The 12,719-nt window shown below is 37.7% G+C and overlaps 2 protein-coding genes across 5 annotated transcripts in view; both read right to left on the bottom strand.

The window, feature by feature from the left end:
* Positions 1 to 12,719, bottom strand: part of gpr155b (G protein-coupled receptor 155b) — a 698,693-nt gene that overhangs the window by 659,154 nt on the left and 26,820 nt on the right. The window lies entirely within an intron of this gene.
* ola1 (Obg-like ATPase 1) lies at positions 10 to 12,251 on the bottom strand. 4 transcript variants are annotated; one of them, NM_214700.2, is made up of 11 exons: positions 12,106 to 12,251; positions 11,393 to 11,493; positions 9,832 to 9,975; positions 9,619 to 9,746; positions 7,561 to 7,736; positions 7,085 to 7,165; positions 4,673 to 4,770; positions 3,686 to 3,826; positions 1,205 to 1,301; positions 975 to 1,097; positions 10 to 900 (listed from the first exon to the last, which is right to left on the bottom strand). In NM_214700.2, the coding sequence occupies exons 2-11, from the start codon at positions 11,491 to 11,493 to the stop codon at positions 799 to 801; spliced, it is 1,191 nt and encodes a 396-aa protein (NP_999865.1). In that variant the 5' UTR covers positions 12,106 to 12,251; the 3' UTR covers positions 10 to 798. The 4 variants fall into 4 exon arrangements, 3 of the variants coding, with proteins under 3 accessions (NP_999865.1, NP_001268915.1, XP_021332461.1); XM_021476786.3 differs by having other exon boundaries at positions 593 to 900; positions 11,570 to 12,199; NM_001281986.1 differs by lacking the exon at positions 9,832 to 9,975.

Below are 12,719 nucleotides of genomic sequence, written 5' to 3' on the forward strand. Positions count from 1 at the left end.
TGACATAAATGTATATTATACGCTCACCGCCCACTTTATTAAGTACACCTGTTCAACAGCTCAATGCAAAAATCTAATCAGCCAATCACATGGCAGCAACTCATTTACACATTTCCTAAACTGAATACAAATTAACTTGCTATTTTCGTGAATAACCCTTTTAATTCAGCTCCAAGCATTTCACATTGGGTGTTTTTGCTGGACTCTTGTGGTGAAAAAAATAATCTAGCATGAAATGTCTTGATTCTGGGCATTAGATGGCCTCAGCTCTATATGAAGAAAATGAACAAGCTACTTTTGTTATACCTGGTTTTAAAACTCTCATTACCACATACTTGAAAGTAGAAGGCTAAATATGGATAATTTCACAGAAAACAACCTATATTTAAATCACACGAGTGTAATAATATTTCATTCAGTGTTTTTCATAATTTTATGATAGTCAAATTTAACTGAGTGACACTTTTGTTACTGTATTACCTTAATTACCTTCTTTTTTCTGGTCAAATGATCCGATTTCCCAAATTAGGATTAACAAACAACCAATATCACAAAAAAGAGAATCAGGAAAGGAACTTTTAACAGAAAACACTTTGTTCAGAGTAAGTGTTTTATTAGAATAAACTGCTGTGTGACATGCAGCTTGTGTAAGCAGACCGGACATTATATTTACTTCAGCCATTAGCCAAAATAATCAAATAAAAAATTAACTTATCCTCCAGGTATGATTGAGTTTTGAATGTTCCAAAGCCTTAAATGAAGTGGTGCCGCAGATCCATCGGTCATCACACAATGGCTTCACTTCTTCTTGGGCTGATTAGGTGTGTTGAATTTGAAGAAGATGATGTCTCCATCTTCCACAATGTAGTTTCGGCCCTGCTGTCGGTATTTCCCTGCAGCCTGCAAACATTTCACAACATCATCAGTTCAGCATTCATCAGTTAACAATCCATACCAGTTTCTCCCGGTCTTACTTTAGCTGCGTTTTCACTCCCTTCCTCCTTAAAGTCTGTGAACTTCATGACTTCAGCCATAATGAAGCCTTTCTCAAAGTCTGTGTGGATCTTTCCAGCTGCTTGCGGCGCCTTGGTGCCTTTCTGTAAGTTGTTCAAACACAAGCATAACATTTGAAATAGTGAGTAGTAGAAATATTTACAGCATTCAAATGCATTTCTGGACATGAGTCTTAATTTTTTTTGCTCACCCTGACGGTCCATGCACGAACTTCATCAGGTCCTGCTGTGAAGAAGTACTCCAGCTGCAAGGCTGAATAGCCACTCTTGATGATCTTAGTCAGAATACTGAAACAAATGACTCAAGATGTAAACAAAGTCATGATAAAGGGTTAGTTCGTGCAAAACATGTAATTCTGTCATCAATTACTCACTCTGCCGAGACCTTTGTTCATCTTCAGAACACTATTTAGGAGACAGCAACAGTTCTGAGGTGTTCATGTCCAGAAAAGCAACATTATCAAAACATTCCATCCTGCTTAAACAGTTAAACTGGGGTCTGTTCTTTGTACCTCGCTTAAATAATCCACAATAACCATTTCTATCAATGAAGGATGAGAGAGCTCTTGGATTTCATGTAAAATATCTTAAAGGGGAACTATTATACAAAATCACTTTTATAAGGGGTTTAAACACAATTGTTTGTGAATAGAACCAGCTTCTAATGGTAAAAAGTATGAATCACATTTTTTACAATAACACTTGATGAAAAGTCTGCAGAAACACTTTGATTGACATTCTCGCTTTGTACGTGTAAAGGCTGATTTATACTTCCGCGTCAAACGCACGCATATGCTACGGCATTGACGCATAGCCCTATGCGTCGGCGTCGCTGACGTGCACCTCTCAAAAAATGTAACTACACGTCGCAACGACGCGTAGCACAAGCTCTGTGATTGGTCGGCTTGGCAGGGTTCAACGCTAAGGATTTTTTCTACTGGTCCGATCGGGCAAGTGGTTTAGATTTTTACTTGCCCTGCCAAAATTTTCACTGGCCCCACCAAGAAAAAAAGGGAAGTTAATAGCTATTTTTTAGCCACATATTTTAAATAATGTGTCAAAAATAAAGTCTGTGAATCCAGAATTTCAATACTTAAAAAAAAAAAAATGCAAATAAAAGTGTTATGCAAACAAAAAGAGCAGTATGGAAAATGTGGAGGTATTTTATTGCGGTTTGAAATCATTTAACACAAGGTGGCTGACTTGTCAAACTGACATCAAACTCGCTCACTTAATTTTTATTTTGTTGTGTTGTTCCCATGTAAATGTCTACTGCCAAGACGTTTGAAACAGACTTTTTCTTTTAGCCTTATAATTTGATGTTGCCGCCATGTTGCTGTTTCTACGCTTTACTGTTTGTTACCAGGTTACAAAAAAATTAGCACGGTCAAATCAATCAGATAAGAGGAACCCGAAAATAATATGTTGTTTACGACATTACAGAGAATGTAGTGTGTAAAGACGTAAAAGCACAAACTTAAAATGCACGCAACTTACAAATAGTCACAGACAAGTTAAATGTTAGTGACAAGACAGCACTGTCCCAATCGGGCCAGTAATGATGCGGTCTACTGTCCCAAGTGTCTCTCACGCTAGCCCCGGGCCACCGGGCAGTCCTTATTGTTGAGCCCTGCTTGGTATCGCTGAAGAGTCTGGGTGGGACCGAGAGCCGCGCGAGCCCGATGGAGCGATTGTTTACAAGTGTGGAGTCCCGTGAAGGAGCTCCGGATGGCAAGTTTTGTTTTGTGTTTACCTCATAGTTAAAGTTGTTGCACGTCCGCCGGTTCCTGCCTCAAAATGAGCGAGTACAATCAGGAAGTGTTCAGGAAAAGCAAAACACCAGCGAAGAAACTCGACACAGAGGAACATTTACACCTCACTGCCAACTAGCGTTTCGGAAGTGTTAATGGAGACCAACAGAGACAGCGCGCAGAAGTATAGATGCACAGCCACGCGCATTGCATGCACTGTGGGTTACGCCGGTCACTTGACAGAAGTACAAACCAGGCTTAAGAGAGGAAAAGCCCCAAACATTAATGACAATCTCTCCCTCATTAGCATAGAACCTCAGTCTTGTTTTTAATTCTGCCACTATCCTGACACTTCAGCATTTGTAGCTCCGCCCTCTTTAAAAACAAAGCAGTCTCGTTTGAATTTAAAGTGACAGTCACTAAAATGGCACAAATAGGATCAAAGCCTAAAAGAAGCAGTTTCAAAGAGTTATAAAACATTATTTATGGGGTATTTTGAGTTTAAACTTCACATACACACTCTAGGGCAGGGGTCACCAATCCTGGTCCTGGAGGGCCGGTGTCCCTGCAGGGTTTAGCTCCATCTTGCCTCAACACACCTGCTTGGATGTTTAAAGTATACCTAGTAAGACCTTGATTAGCTTGTTCAGGTGTGTTTGATTAGGGTTGGAGCTAAAATCTGCAGGGCACCGGCCCTCCAGGAACAAGTTTGGTGACCACTGTTCTAGGAAAACAAGAGACTTATTTTACATCTTCTAAAAAAAGGCATAATTGGTCACCTTTAATTTGTGTCCTGAAGATGAACAAAAGTTTCCAGGGCTTGAAATGACATGAGGACGAGTATTTAGTAGCAGAATGTTGATATTAGGGTGAACTTAATGCAAAAATGAATAGTGTTGTACTACTGTAGCAGATCCTGACCTCTGCGTTTTGTTCTCTTCACAATATTTCTGCTTCTCTTCATCAGACATATCTTGATACTTGCTCTCAAAACCGCCACTCAACGGGATGACCAGCGCACCTGGATCGTGAGCGTCAACCCACTCCTTGATTTTCACTAACCTATAAAAGAAAAGAGAGCTTTTAGGGGTCTGAAACATAATTTAATGGGAGATTGTGGCAAATAAGGCATTAAAATGCACAAAAATGTGAGATTGAAAAAGGGTGCTGAATTTGCTGGGCACTTTTAATTAATTTATTAAGACCTTTGCAGTTGAAGTAAAAAATTTTAAAAAAAGATTGTCAATTTATGACATTACAGATTATGTTGTATCAGACATCCTTTAAAGATACAGCTCACACGACAATTTCATTACACTTGTGTTTAATACGATTTTTTTTTCTGTGGAGTGCAAAGCAAGATCTACTGAAGAAGGATGCCATTGACATCTAAAGTAGGAACAAAAACAACATGGAAGATACTGGATATTTGCCTTAAAATATCTTTGTGTTCAACAGAAGAAAGAAGTTTTTAAATGTATGATGGGTAAACGGCAGAACTTTCTGGGTGAACTATCCCTTTAAAGTGCATGTTTTGCAGCATGGAGCCTTAAAACTAGTCATGTGTTTCTGTTCTATACTCACATTACTAATTACATACTCTTATTCTTAGACTAGATGACACAAATGTGAAAACAAATGGTCTGAAGCAGGGATCCCCAGACTTATTCCTGGAGGTCTGGTGTCCTGCAGATTTTAGCTCCAACCCTAATCAAACACACATGAACAAGCTAATCAAGGTCTTACAAGGTATACTTGAAACACCCAGGCAGGTGTGTTGAAGCAAGTTGGAGCTAAAGCCTGTAGGGCACCCGACCTCCAGGAATGAGAATGGTGACCCCTGGTCTAAAGGATATCTAATACCAGCACCACAGTATTCACTAACAGCAGACAAACATGCCAACTCACCATTTGTTCTTTTTCCTGATGTAATCTTTCTCTGAGAGGTTTACCAAGTAGATCATTGGCTTGGATGTCAGGAACAGATGCTTATTCAAGACCTCAATCTGAAGAACAAACACAAAAACAGTTAGCTAAAACCTTAATCTGAGGAAAGGAAAAGGAAAGGTTTGTACAGAGTTCCGCAGTGATTATATACTTATTTGGTCAAGCGGAAAGTTATCATCAACCCTTTACAAAAATCCAAACTGATTTGTTATTTGATTTTTGGATTAATGGTGAATATAAGTGAACTAGAGCTGCACGATTCTGGCTAAATGAGAATCACGATTTTTTCACAATTCTGTAGATGTAAAATGAAGGTTAATATGAGTGGGCTATTATTATTGTTGTTCTCAAACATGTGGTAAAACAGCAATAGGCTTTGTGTAGCTGTCCTGTGAGTTAATATGCTAAATTTTTAATAGACTTGGAATGGTGGACTTGAACAGTCTTTAGATTTGTCCTGGTCATTAATGCTGATGATGATAATTTGGATGTTGAATTATTGTGTTTAAGACATATGCTTACAATCAGTAATTTTCTGCTTAAAATCTGTCACTGACATGATTTTCCGTGAATACAGAAGACTGGGGGGGTATTTGTGCATTTCGGCGGGTTTTGGATACTTTTTGGGCTGGAATCAGTCACCTACATCTGGCAACACTGTGTGCGCTTTCGGTTTCATTTTCACTACTAAGAGCGGTTCACTTACCGTACGGCTCCCAAACGATCGATTTGTGCCACAAACTGAATTTTATTTACAACTTTATTACCGGTTATTCACAGCCTATGCAAGTTCTGTTCACTAAAGTGAACTTCATTCAGAGGCGCGCGCCCGCCCTCTCTGTGGTAACAGCTGTCGGTCAGCTCACTTCATGTGTGATTTTGCAGTCGCAAATACATCATTACATGAAGACAGAAATGACATTTTTAGGGTGAATTGTACCTTATAAATACAGCATGTGACTCGTTCTACACCCTTTGGAGGTGTCCACGTTGCTGAACAATGTATGTAAAACAATTTAAAGACTTGTGCGGCCACCTTTTCTTCTCTCCTGAACTTGAAAATATGATTGACAGAATCGTAGAAATGCTGGATTAAGATCATCTAGGGGTCGAATCGAGATCTTTTATGATCAACTGTGCAGCTCTGAAGTGAACCATAAACATAGAAATTAATAAATTAAAAAAAACTGTACGATTCTTAAATTGTTTTATAGATGCAGGGGTAGTTTTCCTGTGATGTGTAATAATGTTTATTGTTCCTATTGTTCTTTGTGTCCCATTTAACCATATTAAACACACTCAAAGGGGTTATAGACATTATGCCTTAGAATAAAAGATGACAATGCACTGAGCTTGTCCTATGATAAAAGTGTAAATACTAGGGATGTAACGTTATTGTAAATACCGTCATACCGCAATATAAATTTTTTTCGATATTACCGTAGTCGCATGACTCGGTAAAACTATAGGTCTTCTGAGAAAATTTGCTTAGGCGAATGAAGCAAACGGGAGGTAGCGAAAACTACAATTCCCATCAGCCCATGCTTGACCATCATCCCTTGCGGTCTGTTGTCGCTACAGATCCAGTAATGCGGAAATGGAGTGTGCTGCTAGAAGCTGGGATGAAAAAGAGATGGAAAACTCTAAAGCGGGTGTTGTCGCCGCGCGCGTACTGAATAGCGGTGTTGTCGCGCGAGTTCTTATCAGCTGTGTTGTCGCGCGCGTACTGAATAGCGGTGTTGTCGTGCGAGTTCTTATCAGCTGTGTTGTCGCACGCGTACTGAATAGCGGTGTTGTCAGCACACTGTTCAGATTGATGCAGACATGAGATCTCGTTATCTCACTCATGGTTTGTCCTCTCAAGTGGGGGAAAGACAATGCACATCGTTACCCACGGCTGTCAACCAGGGCCAAGTCATATCTCACATTTTAAATGCCCAGAGATACCAGCTTTTACCAGATTATATTTATATGATAATTTTCCTTTAAACCCATCTCTATCTAAGTGAGTGAGTGATTAAATGTTGAATGTGATGAGTTTTCAAAACTACTAAATTGAAACTTTATTTTTTTACATGGTTTAATATTTTTTTGTTATTAAAATTGAAGTTCCTGTTTCAAAGCTTACATATAGATGGCTAATTTGTATGTCATTGACACTTTTGGCACGTTTTTGGAGTATTTTCATAAGTTTTGTTTTTTTCCTGTAAATGATTCAATAAATACCGTACCGTGACATTCATACCGAGGTATTACCGTACCGTGAAATTCTGATACCGTTACATCCCTAGTAAATACACAAACTATATTTGTTTCTGTGCTTCTCCTGCAGAACTCTATACAGATTAAAAAGTAATGAAAAAATATTTGAACCTCTTTGTCGTTCCATTCATGGTAATAACGAACATGTTTCTTTTCATCAACCACCCAGGACTTTACTTTACACATGATGTCCTGCAAGCAAAAAGGTGAAAAACAAATGATGTAAAACAGTCAGTTCATGATGCTTTGTAAATATTCTGTTAAAGATACAGCTCACAAAAAATAAAAATATCATAATTTACTCACTCAAATTCAATATTTAAACTTTTATTTCTTCTGTTGAGCACAAAAAAAGGTATTCTGAAAAATGTTTTGAAGAAAGCGGGCACTGACATCCATAGTAAAAAAAAAAAATAAAAATTTTAAGGAAGTCAATTACTATGTGTTTCTTCAGTATATCTTCTTTCTTTTGTTAAACACAAAAGAAACCAGTTTTTATTTTTGGGTGAACTATCCGTTTAATAAATAAAACTTTTAATTTTAAAGATGGACAGAACTTGAAAGACTGGAATTTATAGTTGACTCACATATTCAGGCTTGAGTTTTTTGTCTCCACCCCTGACAGCGGTTTTCTCAAGCTTATCTATGATTGGCCCGATCATCTCTTCATCTTTCATCCTCAGCTCCTCATGAATGATCTCAATATCCCTTACTGGATCCACACAGCCCTCCACGTGGATAATATCTTCATCCTCAAAAGCTCCTAGTTACAAACGCATATTATCAGATATTATATGCATAAAATAAAATATATTATAAATGATATATAATATAATAAATAAATGATATATAATATAATAAATGAATTAGATAATTGAATATAAAATAAATGAATAATATATATATATATATATATATATATATATATATATATATATATATATATATATATATATATATATATACACACACACGATTTATTATATTACATATCAGTTAGTTGATGTCACAGTTAGTTATGTATCACAGTTAAAGTCAGAATTATTAGCCCATCCTTAATTTTTAGACCCCCTGTTTATTTTTCCCCAATTTCTGTTTAACGGAGAGAAGATTTTTTTCTAACACATTTCTAAACATAATAGTTTTCATAACTCATTTCTAATAACAGATTTATTTTATCCTTGTCATGTTTGCCCCGCACTTGTTTTATTTTAGGTAAAGCTATCTAAAATGGTTTGTTTTTTAGGCCCCGTCTACACTGCCAGTTAAACGTGACCCAATTACGATTTTTTGCACATATGTGACACAGATCAGATCTGTTCAATGACCGTGTAAACACGAAAAAAAACGCATGCATTCGGATATTCAGAGATCAGTTTTAGGCCTCCTTCATATTTGGAAATAAATCAGATATAAATCAGATAATGTAAGATAAGTTAAATGATGTGACAATGCGACTATCATGTAAACAGGCAGATCGAATTTATTGAGGCATGCTGATTTGTACGTCATTAAACTTGCAACAATTTGGTACTTCTCCATAGTTTAATGATGTAGAAGGAAGAGGGTGTGTGCAGACGCAGAAAACAACAACAACAAGAACAGAGGAAACACAGAGGAGGAAAGGGGTCAGAGGTGGACGGCAGAAGTTACCTGCCTTCTTGCCCTGTGGGGAGATGAGTCAGTGGAGGACACCATATATTAACCATAGGCGCAAGCTGCAATGACGGCCCTTTTCCTCCTCCACCGCCTCAAAATCATTTTAAAGTTGGGCGAACTTCACATATTTGGCAGAGCTAAAAGCAAGACAATTTCTTCCATTGTGGCTAGTGTGGCGCAGAAGCTAGAACCCGCCTTTACGCATGTGTGACGTTGTAAATTATATGGCAAGTGGTAACATGCGAATCGGAAATGGATCATAATTAAAATAACATGTAAACGGACAGGCAACAAATCAAAATTGGGCATCAAGACCTGACAGAGTAAACGGGGCCTTAGTTAACGATAAGCTAGTTCTTTCACAGTTAGTTCCAACCTCATGGTAAGAGCTAGGGTTGGGTCGATAGACGTTGCCATGATCAATCGCTGACCAATAGACGTCACGATGCTGAGCTGGCAACGCGATCCTCTGCCCCGCCCCAAATTAATCTTGTCTCTATCTAATGACTCTTCAGTCTTTTGAATCTATCAGGCAACGTGTCACAGCATCAGTACACTGCTTCAATCTTTCGCTTTCACGCTTAGCAATTTTAGTGAAAAACCCAGATACTGTTGGTTGGTCACATTTTTTACCAACCAAGTTTGTGATGCCATTATATCGACACAAATCACTCTGCCTATTCATGCCAGAGTCCCATGGAAAAAGTGATTGACAGGTGGTAATTTGTGTGCAACTTATCTTTCTTTATTTATGATTTGGTTATGGGTAAATTAAAGACCATGCGGGTCAGGTGGTTGAAACGGTAGGCTACAAATAATTAATTAATTAATTATGAATTCATTAATTACTAATGCATAATTAATTCACCGCCGCCTACGATGACGATGCCATAGTCCATCGCAATGTTTCACATTAGACATCTTGGTCGACATCGCCCAACCCCAGTTAGAGCTAAACTCAAATCTTAATATCATAATGTACTCACGGGTCATGTGAAAGATGGCATCACAGGCAAAGATGTTGGAGAGGAAGGCGTTACCCAAACCCTGGCCGGCGTGAGCTCCTTTTACCAAGCCAGCAATATCCACCACATTCAGGAACGCTGGGACCTTACTGAAGAATAAATAAAGAGAGATTAAAAACATGGTGTCACTGATGACGAAGACGATGCTGGTAATTGTATCATGTACCTACGCACCTAGCTGGTTTATGGTACTGGCAGAGAAAGTCAAAACGTTCATCTGGAATGGGCACACGGCTCTCGTTTGGGTCGATGGTGCAAAAAGGAAAATTCTCAGCCGCTGCCTGACTCTTTGTCAGAACATTGAAGAATGTTGACTTTCTGGAGAAAAAAAATAGATTTAGATAAAAAACATGAAACTTTGATTTGCATAATGAACAAATATTTGAAATATGGTTCAAACAGAAGAGTTTTTAAAAATCTAAAATAAAAAATGAGTAATACAGCAACAGATATTTTCTTTACAATAGTGTGTATTGTTACTATAATGACTAAGGCATCACAAACCGTGTCATTCAGAGGAACAGTATCTAATATTATTAATACTCATTTGATCACAAATTTAAAGACCCAAAACACTATTTAACTGTCACCTTAAAGATTTATTCTTTGCAGCCATCTCATTGGCACATATACATGTTTGTAAGAAAGAGAAAAATGATAAAATATCGTAAAAATTAAGTATCATTAGATTTTCTATTATATGTTTACATTAATAAATCTGCTACACTTCTTGCATTGTCAACAAAAGTGAGCATATTTGTATTGCAATGTTTAGTTAAAACAACATTACTGACTAACATTACTGCCAAAATTATTCGTCATAACACTACACGGTAAGTAAATTAGAATTTAATCAACATTAAATTGGCTTACATTTAATGTTTCCCATGTACATAAACCCACTTTAGTGAATCTAAAGCGAAAACAAAAACGGGACGCCTCATTTATGACCCAGAGAGACATTGAAGTACATTTCCCTCTTTTAAAATATAAAACACATTTACATATTGATATTTTTCTGATCCCTTAACTTGTTTAGTTGCCTTTAAAACTTAAACACATTTCTATATGCTGTTAACATAGACATTCTCTGTGAATATATCAGCTTGTTAAGAGTGACGTCATGCAAAGCGGCCTACGGGTCCACGTGCTCTATTCAACTGTATGGGGAGACTCATGAAAGAGTAATTATAAACGTTTACTAAGCGATGAAAAACTTTCGAAAATCACAATCGCAATATATATGTTCATGCCTAATATCCGATGGCCAGAAAGTGATTCATTTTTTTATAAATTGTTAAAATTTTGGTATTTGTTATGCAGCAAGCCTGGAGATAAAATTAACTTTAATGTGTGATTTGACTTAAAAGTGATCATAAACAAAAAATTTCACAACTCAAATGAGTGGCGGCTTGGACCCGGGAACAGTATTACAAACGTCACCAACACGTCACCACTTAACAAGCGGATATTTCAAGTTTTTACTGTGACTGTTCGGACTTGATCCACTGCAACCTTGTTTCCATTCAAAAACCACCAACCATCCTCATGGCAGGATGATGTCATTCTCATAATGGCTCAGGATCATGAGTCATCATCCCTCTATACATTTCACACAATACAGGCACAAATACAACCCAACCACATCCAGCATTCGCAGTTGATCAGTCTGACAGCACTGCTTCTTTGATGTTAAACCAAAGATGCAGCGCACATGGCTGGAAGAGACACGTACCCTACATTTGGCAGCCCAACAATTCCAATTTTCAAGGAAGTCCCAAAACGTCCGATAAGGGGCGGTTGTTTTGGTCCATCTCCTCCCTTCTTTGGAGGCATCTGTGAAAAAAAAATGACATTACATTACATGATACAATTAACCAAAACAACGCAACTGGTCAAGCAGCCACCACACCTTTTTAGGAGCCATGGTTAAATGTTGTCAGTACTCAAATGGATATTAGCATAATTAAAACACTGTAGAAGTCAAGTAACATGTAGCTTCGTTAGTCTGACTAGCTGCAGTAACTAGTTGCCATTTCACGACAGTCACACATGTGGGGCCAGGCTCCCAAAATAGCCCCCGCACTAAGAGTGTAAGCTGACCGGCCATATTAACTGTATGAAAGGCTAAATATATATTCCTCACCCTGGACAAGTAAGAGAAGGCATAAGTATATCAAATCACTGTTTAGAAATCCCTGTACCACAGCCAAGTGACAGCCGGGTTATTAGAGCCAAGGGGGCTTCACTGGTAACTAGGAAGCCAAAAGGGAGACACATGGACATCCAGAACATCACCACCATCACCATCCCCGTTCATTACTGTGTAGCTGGTTAGCATACCGGTCATATGAATGAGCCAATATGCAGCAAAGATGAGCATATAGCCAAACATAGCACGTCTACGCGATGCACATATAAATATGATACATATTATGTCTAGATCACCTTGATTTCACACTATGTCTGTCAGCAGATGGAGAATTTCGTTGTGCTCAAATGAACACACGCTGCTCCACACTTCGGCCGATGAAACGGAAAGAACGCGCATACCGGAAGAGTCCCGAATTCTCACGCTGTGATTGGTCAAACTGAGTGAAGATGTAACGACGTTGGGAGAAAAGCGGAGATGATGACGTAAACACATAAGGAATGGTGTAACTAAATCTTTATTTACGAAAAAAAGAAAAAAAATCTTTATTTACAATTAAGAGGTTAAAGACGTTTTTAAACAACCCAACTTCATGTTGGAATTTTATTCCAAATTAAGTTTTTAGCTCAGTTGGAGGTTTACATTTTTTGTTGCGCTGTTATTTTGACATCTCGAAAATACCATTACGTGTACTTTTTTGCATTTCTATGTACCCTATTCAAGAGGAAAATTGTTTTTATTTAATTAATTTAATTATTTTGCTAACAAAATTTTACATTCATAAAAGTTTATTTACCAATAAGAAACCCAACATTAAGGTGTTGATGACTGAATTATGCTTATACATTAGTAGTATCAGAGACTCTCTAAATAAGAAAGCCCTACGCACTTTAAAACTTTGTGAACTCTA

This window comes from Danio rerio, chromosome 6, assembly GCF_049306965.1.
Source record: "Danio rerio strain Tuebingen ecotype United States chromosome 6, GRCz12tu, whole genome shotgun sequence".
Taxonomy (NCBI): domain Eukaryota; kingdom Metazoa; phylum Chordata; class Actinopteri; order Cypriniformes; family Danionidae; genus Danio; species Danio rerio.